The sequence below is a fragment of the Anarrhichthys ocellatus genome, unplaced genomic scaffold (genome assembly GCF_004355925.1).
Source record: "Anarrhichthys ocellatus isolate YVR2014 unplaced genomic scaffold, GSC_Weel_1.0 scaffold6, whole genome shotgun sequence".
NCBI classification, from domain to species: Eukaryota; Metazoa; Chordata; class Actinopteri; order Perciformes; family Anarhichadidae; genus Anarrhichthys; species Anarrhichthys ocellatus.
In genome coordinates, this window is record NW_022280036.1 from 15,729,729 (window position 1) to 15,750,837 (window position 21,109).

The 21,109-nt window shown below is 43.5% G+C and overlaps 2 protein-coding genes across 3 annotated transcripts in view; one reads left to right on the top strand and one right to left on the bottom strand.

The window, feature by feature from the left end:
* Positions 1-11,482, top strand: part of lrp3 (low density lipoprotein receptor-related protein 3) — a 12,568-nt gene extending 1,086 nt beyond the window's left edge. The window contains exons 2-7 of one of the 2 annotated variants that reach the window (XM_031846253.1): positions 3,294-3,432; positions 3,514-3,719; positions 4,377-4,993; positions 5,261-5,733; positions 6,095-6,227; positions 6,543-11,482. In XM_031846253.1, the coding sequence (XP_031702113.1) occupies positions 3,294-3,432; positions 3,514-3,719; positions 4,377-4,993; positions 5,261-5,733; positions 6,095-6,227; positions 6,543-7,412 (2,438 nt within the window). In that variant the 3' untranslated portion in view covers positions 7,413-11,482. The remainder of the gene's footprint in view (positions 1-3,293; positions 3,433-3,513; positions 3,720-4,376; positions 4,994-5,260; positions 5,734-6,094; positions 6,228-6,542) is intronic. The other variant, XM_031846255.1, reaches the window with a different exon arrangement.
* Positions 11,483-13,687: 2,205 nt separating this feature from the next.
* The window catches only part of slc7a10a (solute carrier family 7 member 10a), a 19,211-nt gene continuing 11,789 nt past the window's right edge, over positions 13,688-21,109 (bottom strand). Inside the window, 8 exon segments of the mRNA XM_031846378.1 lie at positions 13,688-15,037; positions 15,129-15,306; positions 16,447-16,596; positions 16,739-16,835; positions 16,966-17,069; positions 17,549-17,672; positions 17,803-17,956; positions 18,705-18,830. Coding sequence (XP_031702238.1) covers positions 14,937-15,037; positions 15,129-15,306; positions 16,447-16,596; positions 16,739-16,835; positions 16,966-17,069; positions 17,549-17,672; positions 17,803-17,956; positions 18,705-18,830 — 1,034 coding nt within the window. The 3' untranslated portion in view covers positions 13,688-14,936.

A 21,109-nucleotide genomic window follows, 5' to 3' on the forward strand; every position in this document is an offset into this window, starting at 1 on the left:
TCTCTCTCTCTCTCTCTCTCTCTCTCTCTCTCTCTCTCTCTCTCTCTCCAGTTGTGAAGCTTTATAGCTGAGGAAGCAGAAAAACCTTATGTTTATGTTAGTGAAGCCAGTATCTCTTTTTTATTTTTAGACACACTTTCAGACATTTTGTTTGTGCAAACAAAAACACGGCTGGAAAATTTGAAGGGATTGATTTTGCATCACAGCAACATGAACTCTAAACGCAAAACTTAATCCGCCTGTTCGTGCCTCAGGTGCTCCGTACTGTTGTCAGTGGTGGAACTCAATGTACTCCACTACTAGTACTATTTTGAGGCTCTTGTACATTACTTTTCTGGTTTATGTTGTTTTGTATTTGTACTCGACAACATGTCAGAGGGAAATGTTTTACGTTTTACCACACAGCTATATTTACTAGTTGCCTTTAAATTTTGTATTTTACCTAAAAAAACACAATGAAAACGTGTAACATAATCTAATGATGTCATTTATTATTATATATCGCTCACATGTTCTGCATGAGTGCTTTTACTTTTGATATTTCAGGTACATTCTGCTGATATTATTTCTATACTGTTACTTAGGTAAAGTTTTTGTAGCCGCAGAGCATGCTGGTCCTTTGAGGCTGCTATGAGTAGAGAAACTGCTGTTTCTTTTTCTTCACAGTAACTGTTGCTGTGATCTGATTTGAAACAGTTGACGGACCAGCGTTTATGCATGGGTTTGGCAGAAACTACATACAGTAGCCCAACCAACTCAAATCCTATTTAGCTTCTGATGCTACACATAAGGATGGCGATTTTTTTGGGCAACCTTTGAATTTGGAAGCAGAGGGAAACTGCAGTAGGACTCGTACAGAATGGGCATTACATTTATAATTGATCATAGATAATCAAATGTAAGGCATCTGCTGTAATAATTAAAAAAAACATCAGACAGCAACATTGTGTGGCTCTACTGCCAGACTGCTTGGTCCAGTGTGTGTGTGTGTGTGTGTGTGTGTGTGTTCTTCGGTAGCCGTGTCTGGGTAGTGGAGATCCATCACTGAGCTCTAAATGATCCCCCCCCACCCCTCTTTGTTTCCCTCTGCTGACTTAACTGACTCATCAAGAAAGCCTGATACACACACACACACACACACACACACACACACACACACAGACACTCGGCAGAGGTGGGCAGACTCTCTGCTGTGTGTGGATGTTGGATAATCATCGTTAAAGCTAATGTGCTGTCTTTGTGGTTCTGGTTAATTAAGAGGCTTGTTAGACAGCCTCCTCCTGCACTCGTGTCATTCCTGCGGTGGCAGTAAGCAGTAAAGAGATGATTTAAAACCAAATTATTCAATATTTACGTCACGATTTCCCTTATTAATGCATCCCTCTCCTCAATATCAAGACGTCCTGTGAGACAAACCTGACACCTTTACTCATTAGAGAACAAAGAGGACCCATGGCGTGCACTCCAAAGAGGTCGGACCGTTATTCCCGGTGCTCCTCTTGGCCAGCTCACCGTTGGTCCCTGGAGCAATGGTTCGATGGCAGCGGGCGATGCTGTCGCCTTGTCTGCCGGTTGGACTGCTGCTGCTTCTACTTTAGGCCCCATGTGGTGATCAGTAGGGGTGGGAATCACCAGAGATCCCGCGATACGATATTATCACGATACTGCGATATTCTGAGGATTGCGATAACATAGGCCTATATTGCGATTTATTACTTTTTTCAACTTCAAATTATGTCCCCAAAGGAAGACTGTGTCAACATGTTTTATCTAATAAGATAACGTTTTCAGTCTGTTCATCTCACTTCAATCATTTTTATTGCAGCAAAATAAGATTGTCAAGCAGACAGACTGACCAACAATGTCATAAATGTTGCACCTGACAAACTGAACTGTTTGTATTACTACATAATCCAACTTAACTGAATGCAAACATGTGGACTCAGTATATGAACTATAACTTTTATAAGAAGGATATAATAGTTATATAACTCAGTATAACTTGCGATGCGTGGACGTCGAGGGCAGAGAGACAGTTATGCGCTGCACTCTCCCCATGAGCCTGGCTACTGTTGGCAGATTTAACCCCTTTGTGAGGCCAGATGTCTCTATCTTTGTTTTGACCAACTTCCTACCAATCACGCTGACCCGGGACCTTTGCTGACCTCACCAGAAAACAACTCAGCACCATCTAGTGGACTGAAAAAGCAATTGATTTTTCTTGTAATTCTTTATTTTTATTCATTTATTTTTTTTAATAGTTTATATAATAAAAGATCGATACTTGGCGTCCGTGTATCGATACAATATCGCCACGCAAAATATCACGATACTATGCTGTATCGATTTTTTCCCCCACCCCTAGTGATCAGCACAGAGCTCCACACAGAGGCACTAAGGTCAATTGTTTTTTTAAGGAATCGTTTTTTACAGCTTTGATCTGAGACAAGAGAGGGGAATCAAATAAAAAACGTATGCGTTTTAGTAGAACGCAGCAGCAGTGTGGCGCAAGCGTTACCGTTCCTGCTACTGGTATGCTAAGGTCATGAGTTGAAAGGAAGGAAGTAATATGTGAGTGTATTCTTGCAGTAGCAGGGTGGATCCTGCTGAGCGTGCAGAATCCTTAGTTCATCAGGAATAAAGGAATAGACCATATCTCTCTTGTGAGAGGTTGATGCAGTTTCCCTCCTCAGGGTTCAAGATGATACGGATGCCTTGTGGTTGCGTAATAGGCGCCGTTAAGAGAAAGGTCTCGGGTTTACAGATACAATATGTGTGCAAAGTCTGGTGATGTTATGGAGTTCTCTCGTTGTCAACAAATCCCTTGACGAGACCACAACCTGTGTAGCTACCACAAAGCCTGATATATCGTATATTAATCCACACCGGAAAATTGTCCCCCAATGAACACACTATTTACTCTTGTTTGAGTAACATTGGCCAAATCTACACACGCCAATCTGTTTAAGTAAATCATTTTGCCTTTTCAAAAAATTAAACTATATATTTGTGAGTAGTTTTCAACGATGTACAACTTCAGTGGGAATAAATAAGTTTGGGTGCAACAGTATTGAGAGATGGACTAACGCATTGTCAGGTTTGATCTTTTCACGGCATTATACTGTATTAATATATATTATATAATTCATAAAGACCCAACAGTGTGAAATAACAAACACTTCTTCCAGGTCCGCGTTTTGGTGATGACACACAAACATCCACAAAAGGCTTGTAGGACCCGACCTCATTAATATGCCTGTGTTCCCATCCTCCTCTGTTTCTTTGCCACCCAGCAGGCTGCAGTGAGCGGGTGGAGGTCCACACAGAGCGGAGGGGGGTCATCTACAGCCCCTCGTGGCCTTTAAACTACCCATCCAGAGTCAACTGCAGCTGGCATATCCAGGGAGGTCAGGGAGAGGTCATTACCATCAGGTAGAGCCCCTCACACAGACAGTATGCGCATGGCATTTGTTGGGGAGGAAGCGCCTGATACCCCCAATCCTCTGCTTCTAGTTTCCGTAATTTTGACGTGACGGAGTCGGGGAGTTGTTTGGGAGACTGGCTCCTGCTGACACCCACCAGGAACGGGGAATCCAGGCTGTGTGGCTCCATGCTGCCTCCGCCCTTCATCTCCACCAGGGGGCGTGTTTGGCTCTATTTCCACTCTAAGGCCAACAGCTCCGGGCAGGCCCAGGGCTTTCGTCTCTCCTACATCAGAGGTAAACTGGAAAAATAATGTGATTTCAAATATAAATACGGAAATCGTCTGTAAAGATGAAGCAAAATGACAAGAGCTTTAAATGTGATGGCGTGATGGATTAAAATGCCATATTTTCATTTCTACATGCAGTCATTTATTACACTTACTAAATTGCAATGCCCTCTCAGTGCCTGTCTCTCATCATAGCAGTAGTTATATTCCTGTTATGTTGCATAGAAATGTGTTACAGTGTTGGCTCTACTGAGGCTGCTTGCTCAACTCTCTTGTCGGAGCTGACTTCCAGGTCCATGCTGTGGCCTTGGGGCGAAGTAATACTATAAGCCTATCCCATCCTTACTCTATTATTATATACATTTTTTTTTTTTTGCTTTACTATATGAAATTGTGAAAAATGCATGCTGTCAGTGGTCTGCATGTTTTCAGGAATAATAGTGTCTTTTTGTGCGGCCCTGCAGATTACAACTGAGGCCTGAGACACTGGATCAGGAATATTATTAACTCAGACAGAGAGTATTAACATGAACAAGTGGGGAGTAAACTAAACCCATTAGGCAGTAATAAGGAAGTGCATTTCTTTATGCAATGTGTATATATGGGAGGATCTGCAGAGCGTTAACAGCTGGTGTTGCAATCTGCCAACGTATTCTCTCTGTAGGTCACCTGGGTCAGAGCAGCTGTCAGTCGGACGAATTCCTGTGTGGGAACGGGAAGTGTCTTCCTCGCTCCTGGAAGTGCAACGGTCAGGACGAGTGCGGCGACGCCACGGACGAACGCAGCTGCTCCCCCCCTCCCACCGAGGCCCGTCCCGGCCTCTGCCCCCTCGGCTCCCTTGCGTGCACCGAGGCCCAGTCCACCCGCTGCCTGCCGGCCACCCTGCGCTGCAACGGAGCCGGGGACTGTGCTGACGGCACAGACGAGCTGGGTTGCCCCGACACCGCCTGCGGCAAACGCCTGGGCAACTTCTACGGCTCCTTCGCTTCCCCAGATTTCTTCCGGGCCAACAGGAGCGCTGTGGCGGAGCTGAGGTGCTCGTGGTCGCTGGACACCCAGGACCCCAAGCCCATCGTGTTGCAGCTGGACCTGCAGCTGGGGCCCGGGGACTCGCTGCACGTCTACGATGGCCTGCTGCAGCGTGCAGAGCACCTCTTACAGGTGCTGTCGTATCATAACAACAGGCGCCCGGCGCTGCTCGAGTCCAGTCGGGGACAGATGAGTGTTCTGTACATGGCCCAGCCTCACAGCCCGGGGCATGGCTTCAACGCCACATACCAGGTACTGCAAACTGAAAACGTGTTCCACTGTTTCCAGATGTGAACCATTCATTCATCTTCATCTCTCACAATTTGCAGTTTAAACCTCCTTCTTTAAGCTTTCTTATATGTTTCAAATGTCTGTTTTGGGTTCCTTTCACCATTTCTCCCCCTTTTCTTATTTGTGTGTTTGAAAGAAGAGTGCCGCTGTTCTGTTGTTGCAGAGACAACAATCAATCAAGCGTTCCCTGTGTCTAGACACTGCCACGTTTCTCCTCTGCCCTCCCAGGTCAAAGGTTACTGTTTCCCCGGCGAGCGTCCCTGTGGCAGCGATCAGGGCTGCTACTCTGAGCGCCAGCGCTGCGACGGCTACTGGCACTGCCCATCCGGCCGCGACGAGGAGGCCTGCCCGACGTGCCCAGATGGGGATTTCCCCTGCGAGGGGGCCGCTGGCGTGTGCTACCCAGCCTCCGAGCGCTGCAACAACCAGAAGAGGTGCCCGGATGGCTCGGACGAGAAGAACTGCTACGACTGCCAACCCGGAAACTTCCACTGCGGGACGAACCTGTGCATCTTTGAGACGTGGCGCTGTGACGGCCAGGAGGACTGCTTGGACGGGAGCGACGAGAGGGGCTGCTTGGCAGCGGTGCCCAGGAAAGTGATCACGGCCGCCCTGATCGGCAGTCTGGTCTGCAGTCTCCTGCTGGTCATTGCCCTCGGCTGTGCCCTCAAGCTCCACTCCCTCAGGAGCAGAGAGTACAGGTGGGGACACGGCAACTCAGTCTATTTCTATAAGCAGCGTTTATCACCGGTCGCCCTTCTTACACTGCTTTTGCAAGTCATGTACTTGTTTTCCATCCTCCCTTTCATTTATTCAATGCTTTGTTTCTGAATAACTCTATCACTGTATCTCCTCCTATACGTGGGTCCAAAAGCATATTGTCCCACAGTTTGTTATAGCATATTATTGTGGTTGATGGATGGCACAGCCTTTGCGGAGCATACTACTAACAAGGTTCCTTAAGTTGTTTTCCTAATCACCTTAAACTCGCTCACTCTCTGTCTTCATCACTTCAATACTTTCTCCTCCTTCCTCCTCTTCCTCTCCCTCTCTCCCTTGCAGAGCCTTTGAGACTCAGATGACTCGCATGGAGGCAGAGTTTATCCAGAGGGAGGCCCCCCCTTCGTATGGTCAGTTAATCGCCCAGGGTCTCATCCCTCCGGTGGAGGATTTCCCAGTGTACAACCCCACTCAGGTAGGGCCTTCACACGCAGTGATTCACTCTGGGAACAATTTTCCTGAATTGTTGAGCATACCGGAGTGGTCAACTGATCTTTTTTTGCAATTTTGGCAACCAGCAGCAGTAGTGCAACCCTGACACAGACAATAGCAGTAAAGATCTCTTTTTGAATTTAATTTATTTTTCAGCAATTACTGAAATTTGCTTAGCTTAGCATAAGCACTGGATAATAAGGAAACAATATCTGCGTACCAGCACATCTAAAGATGGTTAATGGACATATTATATCTTGTGAGAATTATAGTTTCTCTGGATCTTCCTCTCCTCCAGGCCTCCGTGTTACAGAACCTGCGGCTGGCGATGCGCAGGCAGATCAGACGTCACTCGACACGGCGCTCCACCTCCTCCTCCTCCTCTCGTCGCCGCCTCGGGCATCTGTGGAGTCGCCTGTTCCACAGTGCAGGGCGGACCAGAGGCCACGCCCCCCTGCTCGACTCCCCCGGACCCGCGCAGATCGCACTGGGGCTCCACAGCTACCGAACTGTGGGTGCGCAGGGGCCCCGGGCGAGGGCCAGGTCTGGAGCTAGGCGCGGGGTTGAGATTGATTTGGTGGGCATGCCGGGCTACTGCTGCTCAGCCTCCATGGACCCGCAGTCCTGCACGCCAGAGAGCCCTGCATCACCGCTCTCCTCTCAGTCAATGGACAGCCCAGAGGAGGAGGAACTGTCGCCCGTCAGCAGAGAACACAGCAGGGTGACACAGTCTGAGCCCCCCACCCCTGTTCAGAGTGACTCTTCAGAACATAGCGGACCCCCTCCCACTCCACAGGAAGCCTATGTACCCTCATGTCCCACCAGGGCATCTAGGAAACTGGTCCTGGAGCTTGCTGTAAACCTAAAGGGTGTTTCCTTGAGACGCTACTCCCCTTTGGGGCCATTGTCCCCTATCTCACCCCTTGTGTTTCCCAGCAGCTCCCAGACACCCACAACCCTACCGCACCCTCAGGGGCTCGAGGTGACTTCACCTTCTGAGCCCTCGAAAGCAGAGGACAGCAACAGCCACTTTACCGTGGAAGTGCCAAGCAGGGAAATAAGAGGCAGGGATGAGAGGAGGAGTGTAGGCAAGAGAAGGTTCTCCGGGTTCAGCAGGACCCTCAGCGACGAGGGAGGAGATTCAGGGAGAGAGACAACGCCATGCTGAAGAGTTTAGGAAGATACTCTGTTGAGACCGGGCGTCAGCAATATTTGCTCTGCTAAAGTGTCCTTGAAATGTGTCCCCACCAGGTCCAGAGGTGAGACCCGTCCCTCAGCCCTCCACATGGAGCAAGTGCAGTAGAATATATAATTAGCTCATGTCTGTTTGAGGGCATGAAGATCTGCATATGCAGTGTTCTGCTAAGATGAATAAAACCAGCGGAGGTAGTGCTTATGGTCTGTGTTATACAGTAAATCTCCTTGTACAACAGGAGCCTAATGTTGACTCCCACAATTAAATGCAAAAAGGTCTGTTTGAACGTAAACCCGTCGTGAGCCTGTCCCAGAAAATCAAACTCAATTCTGGCCACTAGTACCAATACAATATTGGCAACGTGTTCTTAAAACGCCAAAGCAGCCTTTGTGTCATTACCCAGAGCAATTATGCACCGCTATATACTGTGAACCATAAAAGCCTGCTAAGTGATCACATATTAATTTACCTGATTAATAGTCCTCCCACTTTATTGAATGAGGTGTTGTTGTTATTATTATTGTATGACATTTCTAGAAGGTCATGGTTGGCTGTCGCATTAAAGGATAAAGCTGGTGAAATGTTGTATTTATGTTATTGTCAACGACTCATATGATCCGGCCCAAACCAATATGAGTACGTCCACCTCTCAATGCTTTCCGCCTTCAGCAGCCCGATTATATGCCTTCCTGTTTAAAAGGCTAAATCAGTTAATTTGTTGGAGACTATTTTCACATGCAACAAAAGGCTGGAATTGAACCGGGACATTGCGGTTGTGTGACCTACGCCGTACCAAGCCGCTCCAGACAATACTTGTTTGTAGGGTCAATACGTTGTTGGTTTTGGTCTTTTCATGGGGCTTGTTGACAGTAAGAACATTTAAAAACAACACCAGACCTATCGTTTAAACACAACTTTGAACCACAAAAGTTTGACATTTTGGGAAATACACTTTTTTGCTTTCTGGGTGAGAGTAAGATGGAAAGATCATTACTACTCAAATCCGGCCGTAAAATAGGTCTACACCCAACAGCCGGTTAGCCTAGCTTAGCAAAAAGACTGGAAAGGGGAGAAACATCTTGCCATCTTGCAGCGAATGATTCTCAAAGCTGCTGGTGGTCAGTTGGTAACCTTCAGACAGATCCAGGCTACCTGTTTCTACTTCGTGCTAAGCTAGGCTAACCAGCTGCTGGCTGTAGCCTTATTTTTAAGGATACAGGGGAGTGGTATCTCATTTCATTCTTAGCCAAAGGACAAAAAAGGTATTCCCCAAAAATGTCAAACTATTCCTTTAACAGTGCAGTGTCACTGAATCATTCAGCGGTTCGTTCATGCCAAACCTTTGTCGGTATTTGTTTAACATATACTGTGCGTGTCCAGTGCTAATTGAGTGATACTTCCCTTTTAAACAACCTTTTTATTATTTTTAAGGGTCGTTGTATCAAATAGATTTTTTAATTCAGCGTTTTTAACTTGATGTATCATCAGATTTAAAAAGCCACACTTGGGTGGAAACAGAGGTAGTGAGTCCAAGTACTGTACATCGCCTGTAACTCTGCTCAGCCCCTCGTCCTCCTCAAGTCAAACCCAAACCGTCCTCCCGAGGAAGCCTTCCCTCACTTTGAATGAACTTGACTGCGTCTGTGACTGCTCTGATTTACATTCAGTGCAAAGTGAAGATTTTATATGAATGTCGGGAAGAGAGGCTTCACTTCAGAATATTGATTGTTGGTCGAGTCCTCCTCATCCCAGCGGTACCTCTGCAGTACTGCTGACTGACTGCACACTGGTCACTGCAGACGCCCCGCCCGCTGGTTTATTCCACTGGAAATTCATATCTACTCTGTGGGATTTTCTATGACAGGACGTTAAAACAAAGGCCTCTATTTTTCAGTCTTCAGTGGACACTACTGTACTAGTCCTACTTTATATTTCTCTCTCTGCCTTGACAAACAGTGAACTTGATTGAACCCGATTGCCTGTGTCTCTGATGTTTTATTGTAAAGCGTATCTCTCTGAGGTGACCCTAATAACCATTTACTAATTACTGCTGGACCTCTAAAGAATGTATCACTTTCATTTTTCTTTGAAACTACGGAAGCCAATAACGGCCAAGCTTGCATTTATTTCAGAAGTTGATTATTTTCGTTATCTTGAGGAAACAAAGCCGGTTGATAATGGGTTCATTTTTCAGGTTTTCTGGAAAACTAAAGGCAGATCTTTGGAGGTAACAAGATGAGTAGTTCAAATAGTCATCGTAGTCGGATGTGGAAAGGAAAACAAGCTGCTGACAGTAGCCTAATCAGCACCACAGATGCCTGGACAGCTCCGCCTCAGGCTAACCAGGGTAATAAAATACTGCAAGCTTTATACTGTGTCAAAGGATAACCCATGTATGTTGACCCAGAATAAAGTCACCCTTAAAAGACGAGGACTGATCTGAACAGAATGACGCGATGCAATATTGTGCCTGTGTTAGACCTTGATTGAAGTACGTTCAAATAATAACGGGTACACCTTGTCAGTAAATCAGTTGCTACAGTTTGGCCATCTGTGCATACTGGCACGGCACTCCTGATCTCTGATAAACATTAGAAGTCATTTGTTTTCTCCTGATAACTGTTTGATTATCTCATGAAAGCTTGTTGTTTTTGAGATAGCCAAATAATCAACTTGTGCTTTCGAGATAACGGCATTAAGAAAACATAGTTGCAAGCGCGGCCGTCCTCGGCTTCCGTATATAATCAGTGGATGTCTCCCTCTTTCACTGCAGGACGTTGATGCTGATCAGAAAAGTCAGAAAAACTGTGCAAGTAGGTATCAGAATCCCACTGCAGGTTTTAAGCTGCAGTGTCTGGTCTCTGTAAATACATGGTCTCTCCTGCTGATTCCCTTTTACGTGAGCCGAACGCTTCATGCACCCTCATGTGCTTTCTTCTTATAGAAGTTTTGTCATGAATGTCTGCTACATGTTATGTGCCATTAGAGATGTCTCCACAAGTAATACCTAATGATCTGCTGTTATTCCATTTCAAATCGGTTTACTCATTCCTAGCGTTACATATTATGTGCTCTTTCTTTTCCTTGTACCTTGTTATTTAAGTTCAACGCCTGTCCGTCCTCATTTAACTTAAAGTTAATTACGCATCTGCAGAATGTATGTCCTTACTTGCTTTGTGATGTGTTAAAAATGCCTTTTCCCTTGCTGTTGTAAATATCATGGACAGTCTCATGGTCCACAGTTGTGGTTTACATGTTTGAAGAGATTCGATTTGTGTGTCTGGATACAGCTTTATGATATGACATGTGATTGGTACGACCGACTGCTCTGGAGTTAAAGTGCACTACTGCATCAGGAATCTCTGGGATTATTATGGCAGAGGAGTAAGGGACGATTTGTTTTTCAATAACCTCATTCCAGTGTATATACCTGTTTTTATGGTAATCTATAAAAGCCGAAAATCATTGCTGGTGAGGTAACATATACAAATTTCAAATGTTTTGTCTGTAAAGAGAGATCTGTTACGGTAATGTTTCATTATCTGTTGGCCAAGATCAAGTGCTTCTGTCCTGGGTTCTACCGCTTTGTTAAAGTTGTGATGAACTGCTGGGCAGAAGCAAAGTCAAGATCTTAGAAATATTTCTTTTCCTTCGTTGCATTTAATCACCATAATGTATATTATCAAACTTTTTCCAATAAGCCCAATCACTGTACTGTTCAATGAGTTATCACACAGGAAAATACGCTGGATCGAGGCCACTGAAAAGTAAAGTACTACTGAACCAGGTTGTCTGATAATGGCACACCCTCTACTTGCTGTTTGATTTTTAAGCTTCTTCCCGGTCAGAGGCTGAAGTCATTCTGTATTCTGTGTTTGTATGAAAGCATTCCTCTTATTTTAAGAACTATATTTGTATATTTTGTGCTGAAAGAGAAACGCCATCATGACGTCGTGGGGGTTGCTGATACAAACCCGATACAGCCTTTTGCTGATCAGTCATTGTTTTCCTGTGCCTGCAATTAATAAATGTCAAGCTCTTTATCATTTACTGAATTATTTCAGTATGAAATGGATGCAATATTCTTTTCTTTTTGACCAAATAATACTGCCAGAACTACCAGCATATTACTGATACTGTTAATGGCAGGCCATTCACAATATGTATTCACAACATTAGTCTAAACTTGTTAGCAAGTCGACATTAGCAGTTAGCTAGTCTGATAGCGTCCTTAGTTAATTAGCACAAAACACAAAGTACAGCTGAGGTGATCTGATGATGTCGCTTGTTGAAAAGTCAGGTTATGCTATTGAAGACACAACACCTGCTTGTATTATATATATATATATATTGTATATAAAAAAAGATGCATCTCAGAAGTTGCTAAATTTAATAAGTAATTACATTGTTATTCTTCACGCTCTTACAAAACACAGAGCCGCACCCAACAATTGTACAGTATGTAAAGGTATCACAACATGTCTGAGGAATGTGGTCTTTGTAGGAGTCCCTGGCACGTTTGTAACAGTTCTTTACACAGTATTTACAGATCTCAACTGAGCTAACGCCGCCTGGACATGGCAGACAGGCGTTGCTGTTTGAAGTCTCTTAGTGGATTTGATGCAGCGGGAAATTCCCAGCATCTGCTGGCCTGGAAAAGGACCCGAATGTTCTATTCAAGTTTCAACCTGGTGGTTCACATTAAAAAAGGCCACTGGCCCGAGCCTTCATATGCTCTGTTGTATGCACAACATAAACCGCTGATAGACGAGTGCTATAAGAGGTTACTTAAATGCATGTAAACACCAATATCACCAGAAGCACAGTAAGTTAGCATATTGTGTTACGGTAGTGGTACCACAACTCCAAGGACATTAATCTTACCATAATAATGTGGGGGCAAATTAGTGTTTCAGTGGAGCCATAATAAGTCAGTATCCTCCAAGACCATAAGGTCAATTCAACTATATTATATAGTATATTAATATATATATATATATATATATATATGCTCAAAAAATTAAAGGGAACACTTAAGCAACACATCCTAGATCTGAATGAATGAAATAGTCTTATTAAATACTTTGTTCTTTACATAATTGAATGTGCTGACAACAAAATCACACAAAAATTATCAATGAAAATGAAATTTATTAACCCATGGAGGTCTGGATTTGGAGTCACACTCAAAATTGAAGTGGAAAAACACACTACAGGCTGATCCAACTTTGATGTAATGTCCTTAAAACAAGTCCAAATGAGGCTCAGTAGTGTGTGTGGTTTCCACGTGCCAGTATGACCTCCCTACAACGCCTGGGCATGCTCCTGATGAGATGGCGGATGGTCTCCTGAGGGATCTCCTCCCAGACCTGGACTAAAGCATCCGCCAACTCCTGGACAGTCTGTGGTGCCACGTGGCGTTGGTGGATGGAGCGAGACATGATGTCCCAGATGTGCTCAATTGGATTCAGGTCTGGGGAACGGGCAGGCCAGTCCATAGCATCAATGCCTTCATCTTGCAGGAACTGCTGACACACTCCAGCCACATGAGGTCTAGCATTGTCTTGCATTAGGAGGAACCCAGGGCCAACCGCACCGGCATATGGACTCACAAGGGGTCTGAGGATCTCATCTCGGTACCTAATGGCAGTCAGGCTACCTCTGGCGAGCACATGGAGGGCTGTGCGGGCCTCCAAAGAAATGCCACCCCACACCATTACTATCACCATCACCACCGGTTTGGCGGTGATCACCATCACCGCCAAACCGGTCATGCTGGAGGATGTTACAGGCAGCAGAACGTCCTTGCACAAAGGTGGAGGTAGCGGTCCTGCTGCTGGGTTGTTGCCCTCCTACGGCCTCCTCCACGTCTCCTGATGTACTGGCCTGTCTACTGGTAGCGCCTCCATGCTCTGGACACTACGCTGACAGACACCGCAAACCTTCTTGCCACAGCTCGCATTGATGTGCCATCCTGGATGAGCTGCACTACCTGAGCCACTTGTGTGGGTTGTAGACTCCGTCTCATGCTACCACTAGAGTGAAAGCACCGCCAGCATTCAAAAGTGACCAAAACTTCAGCCAGAAAGCATAGGAACTGAGAAGTGGTCTGTGGTCACCACCTGCAGAACCACTCCTTTATTGGGGGTGTCTGTCTTGCTAATTGCCTATAATTTCCACCCGTTGTCTATTCCATTTGCACAACAGCATGTGAAATTGATTGTCAGTGTTGCTTCCTAAGTGGGCAGTTTGATTTCACAGAAGTGTGATTGACTTGGAGTTACATTGTGTTGTTTAAGTGTTCCCTTTATTTTTTTGAGCAGTATATTCAATAGTAGCATAGCAAGACAGCTGATCTATAAAAAGTCGGTGAGCCTGGGGTAATTTCAGTGATGTGTCTTTGGGGAAGTGTGAGCAGGCCCGTGCACAAGTAAACATCCACTGCCAGCTACCAATAGATCTGTCAATACAGATGTGTCATTCAACAGCATGTTAGCGCTGCATCATAACATCAGGTGAGGAATCTGAAATGGAATAACTGTCCTGGTGGGTCAAGCACCTTGAGAGAGTTCAGAGTGGCATTCCTAAAGATTAGAACATTTCCAAAGCAGAACAGCCCGTCGACACGTGTTGTAACGATGCAACTCGTTCATTTCCGCGAGCCATTCGTTCAGCTGACGGCCACTGACTTCCCGTCGTTCTCCCGTCTCCCCTGTGCTGTAAATATTGCTGGGAATGATGAGTATGCAATCTCTAATAATAATATGATGGCACCCACATTATCTCTCAGGAGAATGTAGTGTTATAGTATATATAACAAAAGAGAGAACGGGGTGTAAAGTAAAAAGAATGGCCTGATACTGTGGCCAAGCAGAGATACAGACAGAAAAAGTATTAATCCATAGTTGAAAAACAGTAAAGATCATGTGAATAATTAGTGAATAAACAGAGCTGAAGGTAGCAGCAGTAATAGAGAAGTATTGCTAAGTGCAGAAACTGCTTGCATATTTACCTCAATAAGATATTACACTATCAAAATACCCGCACAAACCAATCCACTACACCAACACATGCGTTTCATAAGGCACATTAATTAGCTCAGGGATTTAGTTAAAATCATAAAAGAAGCATATCTTGGCAGTGAAGCAGAAGATGACGGACAGAGGTTCTTTGAGTGAGTAGAAGGGAGAAGATGAGATAAAGATCTTTCAGCATACTGGCGAGGAGAATGGAGGAACAGTATCAACCAACTAGTAAAATCATATTTCGGGGCTTTAGGGTTTAACGTGCTACTGTCCTAAGTGTAACCCTCCACTTCTTTTATACTGGAGCTTCATCGCGGCCCCATTCAGGCTGCACCTGTGCAAGAACATGGACGAAAACCTTTTCCTTCAACATCCACAAACTAACCGATGTGAAACATTGTAACGCAAAAAATAAAAAAAATGTAAATGCAAGTCCCGATGTAAAAAGGGAATTCCCGGTTGACTGCATTGCTCAGTCAGTGGCTTTGGAGGAAGTGAGGGGTTCAGTCTCTGAAAGGTCTTCCTGAGGAAACACCACATTACACACCTTCTGGCCCATGTATGTGACTCTTTCTGCAACGCAAAAGACAACAGGAGGAGTGTTATTATCACGGGCCGACTGCTAACATATCTATAAATATTCAAATATCACAGCCCAACTCACCGACTAGCCGGTAGACACATTTGGGTTTGTCCTTCCAATGAACACCCACAAAGTATACAGGGACTCCAGACAGCATGATGACCATTCCCAGGCCACAAACCACCGGCTCAGAGTACAGACTGAAGCACAGCAGCACAGCCCAGAATATCAAGTAGGCGATGGGGACCAACATGCTTACCTGCACAGGACAAAAATATATTTACACATATATATTTTGCCACATTTTGTTCATTGGGATTTTTACATTTTTTTCCATCTAAAACAAACGCATATACAAGTATAGAGCTTGGATATTACTATTTTAAAAAGATTGGACAATAAAATAAAAAATCGGATATATGTTTAATATTTTGACCAATAAAACCAGTACATGTATTCTATCACACGTATCATATATTATACATTTTCGACACCAGGGGGCGCTAAAATACCATACATGTGCATGACCAACTACAAGTGAGTACCTAGGTATCTAAAGCTAACTCATCTCTCCAACTGGTCTTTGAACTAGCTTAATGTACGGCTAATTTAGTCACTTTAGGAGTGCCGTAACGTTACTTAATTAGCTAAATTGCAACCGCTACTTTTTCCGGCCTTGCAGTCTGGTGGAGCAAGTATAGGTTTTTAAGCAACTGCTTAGTTTATGTTTTTGTTTGGCCTTCACCGTTTTTCATTATTAATTAAGTGTATTTAAATGCCGCGAAAAACAATTTCCCTCCATGTAGTGCTATGTAGACCTACTTTCTGTGAGCATTAAGGAACAATTGTCATTCATGTGAAGTTAAGATTCGTCATATATTTTTGTTGTCATCCGTTTAATTTACAGCCCAAGATTCCATGTAATTTTAACTACAATTGCCGATTCAGTAATTATTAATAATTGGTCCAAACCATACAGTCCTGTATGTGTCTGAATTATTGTCTGCACAATTGGAAGATATAGGAAAAGACTAGACATACACTTTGTCACTTGTTTGTGTTTGTGTGACCCCATTTGTTGTTAATAACAATTCCTAAGAGGCTCATTGTTATCTCACTATGTAAGCTATATCATTTATGTTATATTGTTTTGACATTTCCTCATTGTGCTCTGCTGTCAAGAGGTACCCTTAGTTTTGGATTTTTGCTCACAAAAATATTTTTAAACACGATTTCCCAGTTACAAATGATCGGGAGAAAAGTTAATATTCAAGCGGTGGCATAAGAGTTCTGGCACAGGGGTCCCTGCGCGTCCCTTTTAAATAAACCGAGAGCTATGAATTGATAACATTCTGTGTTCATGTTGTGCAGCGGGTCTGTGGTTCTCAGCCTTCTGTACCTTGATGGGTCTGACCAGGTTGGGTCTTTTCTTGCGGAGGTAGAGGAGGCCAGCAATGGTTACGCCGTAGGACAAATAGTTGATAAAGGACACATAGTTGATCAGGTTGTGTGTCTCTCCGATGCACAGGATGAATATGGTGGCAGTGCACTGTGGGAGGTGAAGGTAAGGTCAAAGGTCAAATACATATTGAACTATTTACTACAAGTACTGCAAAACAGTACCATATTCATTTAAAACACAGTTTGTGTGAGTGAGACAAAGTAGGCTAAACTGTGAGTGCGGCACTCACGCAGACCAGCAGGGCGGGGATAGGAGTGCAGTTCTTGAGGTGGATCATAGCCAGCAGATAAGGCAAGTGACCCTCTCTGGCGCCTGAGAAACACAATCTACAGAGAGACAGACACATTATGCATACGAGTGTGTGTGTGTGTGTTCAGGTTTACTCTACTTGTTAGGAGTAACTCTTAGCATAAAAGGGCATTCATGAAAGTAGGTTCGGCATGCCGTGTGTTCTACCTGGAGGAGGTGAACAGATATCCGTTGATTCCTCCAAAGGTGGACAGCGCTACAGAGATCGGCATCACCCAGGAAAACATCCCCAGCAGCTTCTCCCCGAATGTCTGGAACAACACAATATCTGATGGGTCAGATATTTGAGAAAATAATTGAATAATTGACTTACTGATTCAGTCATTCAGTCCCTGACAGTAATGCGTTCATTTATTAATTTCACTGAAAGATGCAATGTTGGACCTTTCGTCTCTTTAGCTCACTTAGAAACATTTTTTATTTAATTTTATTTTCTAAGAATGGCTTTATCCTTTTTCGAGGACACTGCTTGTAATTCAAGTCCCACAAAGGAAAGTAGTCACATACTGAACTCATGACTGTTTCCCAGTTTTCCCTCTAGGATCATGAAAAAAAACTTTACCCGTAAACTTTAATCTTATTGACTAATTAATTAGTTGGTTGAGGTCTGTCTCGTGCTACGATTCTCAGCTCAGTTTCCAGACAACTGAGACTCTTGTTAAATAGTATATAAACTGCTATGAGCTCCTGTATGAGACATACATTCATGGAGAGACGGAGAGCTGCTCACCACTGCCACAGCGTTGGAGGCCAGCAGCTCCTCGGGGGTCATGGAGGAGAAGTAGGCAATATTGGTCATAGTGTAGACAAGGGTCACCAGTGGGATGGAAATGTAGATGGCACGGGGCAGGTTCCTGATACAAATAATGGCAATAATTCGAAAAGTTGGTGTTGTTTTCAGGAGCTTTAACGAGACTGAATTCAAATCAATTATAAAGTCCTGAACTAAGGGATAAGAAATAGTATGCTGTGCATGTGGCCTACTTGCGTGGCTCCACGACTTCCTCTGTGACGTAGTTGAGGAAGTTCCAGCCGCTGTAGGCGAAGGAGGCCTGAAGGAAGGCCAGCGCTATCTGTCCCACTGAGGGGTCCTGACTGAATTTAAAGGCCACACTGGGCCGAAGGGCGTCATAGTGACCTGGAGAAGTTGAGAGGAAGGGATGTGTGCAAAATTTCACTTGTTCATCACCATAGTATTGCTTACATCTATAAAACTCGAAGTTACTTCATAAATGTATTTTTCTCATTTGTCACTGTTGTTTTTTGACTTAAAGAACTTTACATGTTATGTCTACTTATGTCCACCAGGGGTCAGCAGTGTCAATACAATCTGCTGTGACAGGCTTTACAGTCTGACAGGAGCTTGATTAGAAACAAACACAAACCTAAATACTGTTGGTTCATTGTTTCACATAAAGGTGTTTAAACGTTTTTCAACAGTGTTAGCATTTTTAATCTCTGAACTGTTTTGTTTTTTTCCAAAATGCATGCTGCACCCAAATTACACAAAACACTATAAAGCTATTTTGCTTTCATCATAAATGGATAATTTTAATAAGCTGTACATTTTGTTTAAAAGTTTTATTTTGTTTGTATACATTTTCTGTCTCAGTGAGTTCTACTGCTGTAATGTTACACATGATGGTAATGCGGAACTTTGTCATTATCCCGTTCTGTTGTGGAAAATGTAGGTGGTATATTTAATTTTCTCTGTTCTTTTACATATTTTTTATTTGATTTTCAGTATTTGTTATTTCAACAATTTTCCTAATGGAGATAATTACAATAAAATCAGTGATCAAACGATGAATGCACTATTTCTAGATATGTCCACAGAAATCATGTTGAGGAGTTCATCTCACCAGAACGTGCATGTGTGTGTTTACCTCGACAGATCTGGATGAGTCCGACCACTATGATGAGTACCAGAGCAAGCAGTTTTCCTACAGTGAAAACATCCTGGATCCTTGTCGCCCAGCGCACACTGGAGCAGTTCACCCAGGTCAGGAATACTGCGGACGCAGACAAACACACACACACACACACACACACACACACACACACACACACACACACTTAATGTACTTTAAAAGAGTCATGTTTCTGACAGGCTCTGCCTTATAAATGCAGGTCTCTCAGAGTTCTGTATAAGTACCGCCTCCACTACAATAATAACCTCCACTAATAGGAGGAAAAACATGATACACTTTTATGAAATACAATCCTAACCTTTAAGGAAAAGCAGCAAAGGTATTCACCGGCTGGATGCATGGACGACATGTATTCTGCTGCCTCTTTCATATTTATGTCAAACGCTCTAAGGTCTGTGCGTTTTCGCACTGCACATAACATTCCACTCTTGTCAGCACAAAAAAAGAACACATCTTTCCTGACAAAACAGACAGAAGTCTATAGAATTAAACACTTCCTACTTCCCGTTTCCTACTTGCATATATAGTGTGTGTGTGTGTGTGTGTGTGTGTGTGTGTGTGTGTGTGCGTGCGTGTGCGTGTGCGAGCGCATATTTGCCACCATAACTAGGGCTGGCCAAATTCCAAGTAGCCCTTGATCTCATTACAGTCTTAAGTGAGCGGTAAACCCAGTAGCAAGTGTGAATCGAGCTTCCAGCTGTGAGTAAAAAAAGGAAAGAGGGAGACTTTTGTGCAATTCTTTCTTTTCTTTTTCAACTTTAAGGTGTGCAATCCTTTACACATCATACCACGGATTTTAGTCTGAAAGTCAATGTACTATAACTGCAATTCAGTCAGCCAGCTCACATGGAATAATAGACTATTGTATGTAAATGTTCAATATGTACAGCATTAACTACATGGAGCTCAGCTCAGTGCTTTGTTTGGTGGGGTTCGGCATGTTAGGTAAGTGCTTGAGACGGGCTGCCTGAACTGAATTGCCGGCTTCACTTCATATATGCTGTATACTATGCTGACTGCTTTATGGTGCTGGATGTTGTGATGTTATAAATCACTTTCAGACATGCACCTCGTTACACAAACGTAATGGACATTTCTTTATCACTTTTGACATGGCTGAGGTCTAAATTAAATACTGTGGCCTTAACATAAAGTGCATATCATGCAAAAGGTTAAACAAACAATGACAGATATTACAATCATAATGTGCTGTGCATAATTTTGTTATACACAAAGAAAATCAGCACAATAAACCATTAAATCCTGTGTGGAGGAGATTCTCTACATGTTGTTTCATTCAGAGTATTGCCCTTTCGGTGAAGTGCAAAGGGCTGTGCAACATTAACCAAACACATGGCTTTCTAAATTTAGCATAATTCAATCTGAACATTTCTACAACCACCTTAAAAGATTTTAAAGTATCAAACCAAATCCTGATTTAAAGTGGCCCGTGTGTGTGTGTGTGTGTGTGTGTGTGTGTGTGCCTGTATGTGGTTGTGAGGAGGTGTATCGCATGAAAGTGATAAACGCATACCCAGTATTTTGTTGTCTTCTCAATGACGTACCATATCAACAGGGAGTTCAATTCAATTTAATTTATTTTGTACAGCCCAAAATCAGAAATTACTAATTAGCCTCAGAGGGCTTTACAATCTGTACACATACGACATCATCTGTCCGGGGATCCTCACATCGGTACAGGAAAAACTCCCCCAAAACAGCCTTTAACGGGGAGAAATAGGGGTTTAACTTGTATAATTAGTAAATCCCTCTACCTCAGCCTCAGCCTTCATGCTTGCTGACCATTGCCTGTGTTTCACAGAAGTTCAGAAGCTGAACTCTCTGAACTCTCTCCCTCCTCTCTTTCAAGACTCTCCATGTCCAACTGCTGCTAAATACAGATTGATAGTTTTTTTTGTTTTTTTCTCTTATTATATATATATTGTCTAAATGTTTTTGTAATCTATTGCACTGTATTCACTTTATATGTTTATATGTTGGACTAGAGAGAAACGTCTTTTCAACTCCCCTGTATGTTCAGTACATTGTGGAATTGACAATAAAGCAAACTTTGAACTTTTGAACTCACGTGCACTCAGATTAGTGTGGCACTTCAAATCGTGAGCTAGAGATTATGAAGCGGTTTAGGCGACTGGATTCGAGGAAGATCGCTATAGATCTGTCTTGTTTCCCTCCCGTCTTTATTTGATCTCACTTATTTATTATTATTATTATCATTATTATTTACTATTTGAACCTTTCACTCCTTCTCACTTTCACACACAAACACGCTCACAGAAGTATACGTGTGTTTGTGTGTGTGTGTGTGTGTGTGTGTGTGTGTGTGTGTGTGTGTGTGT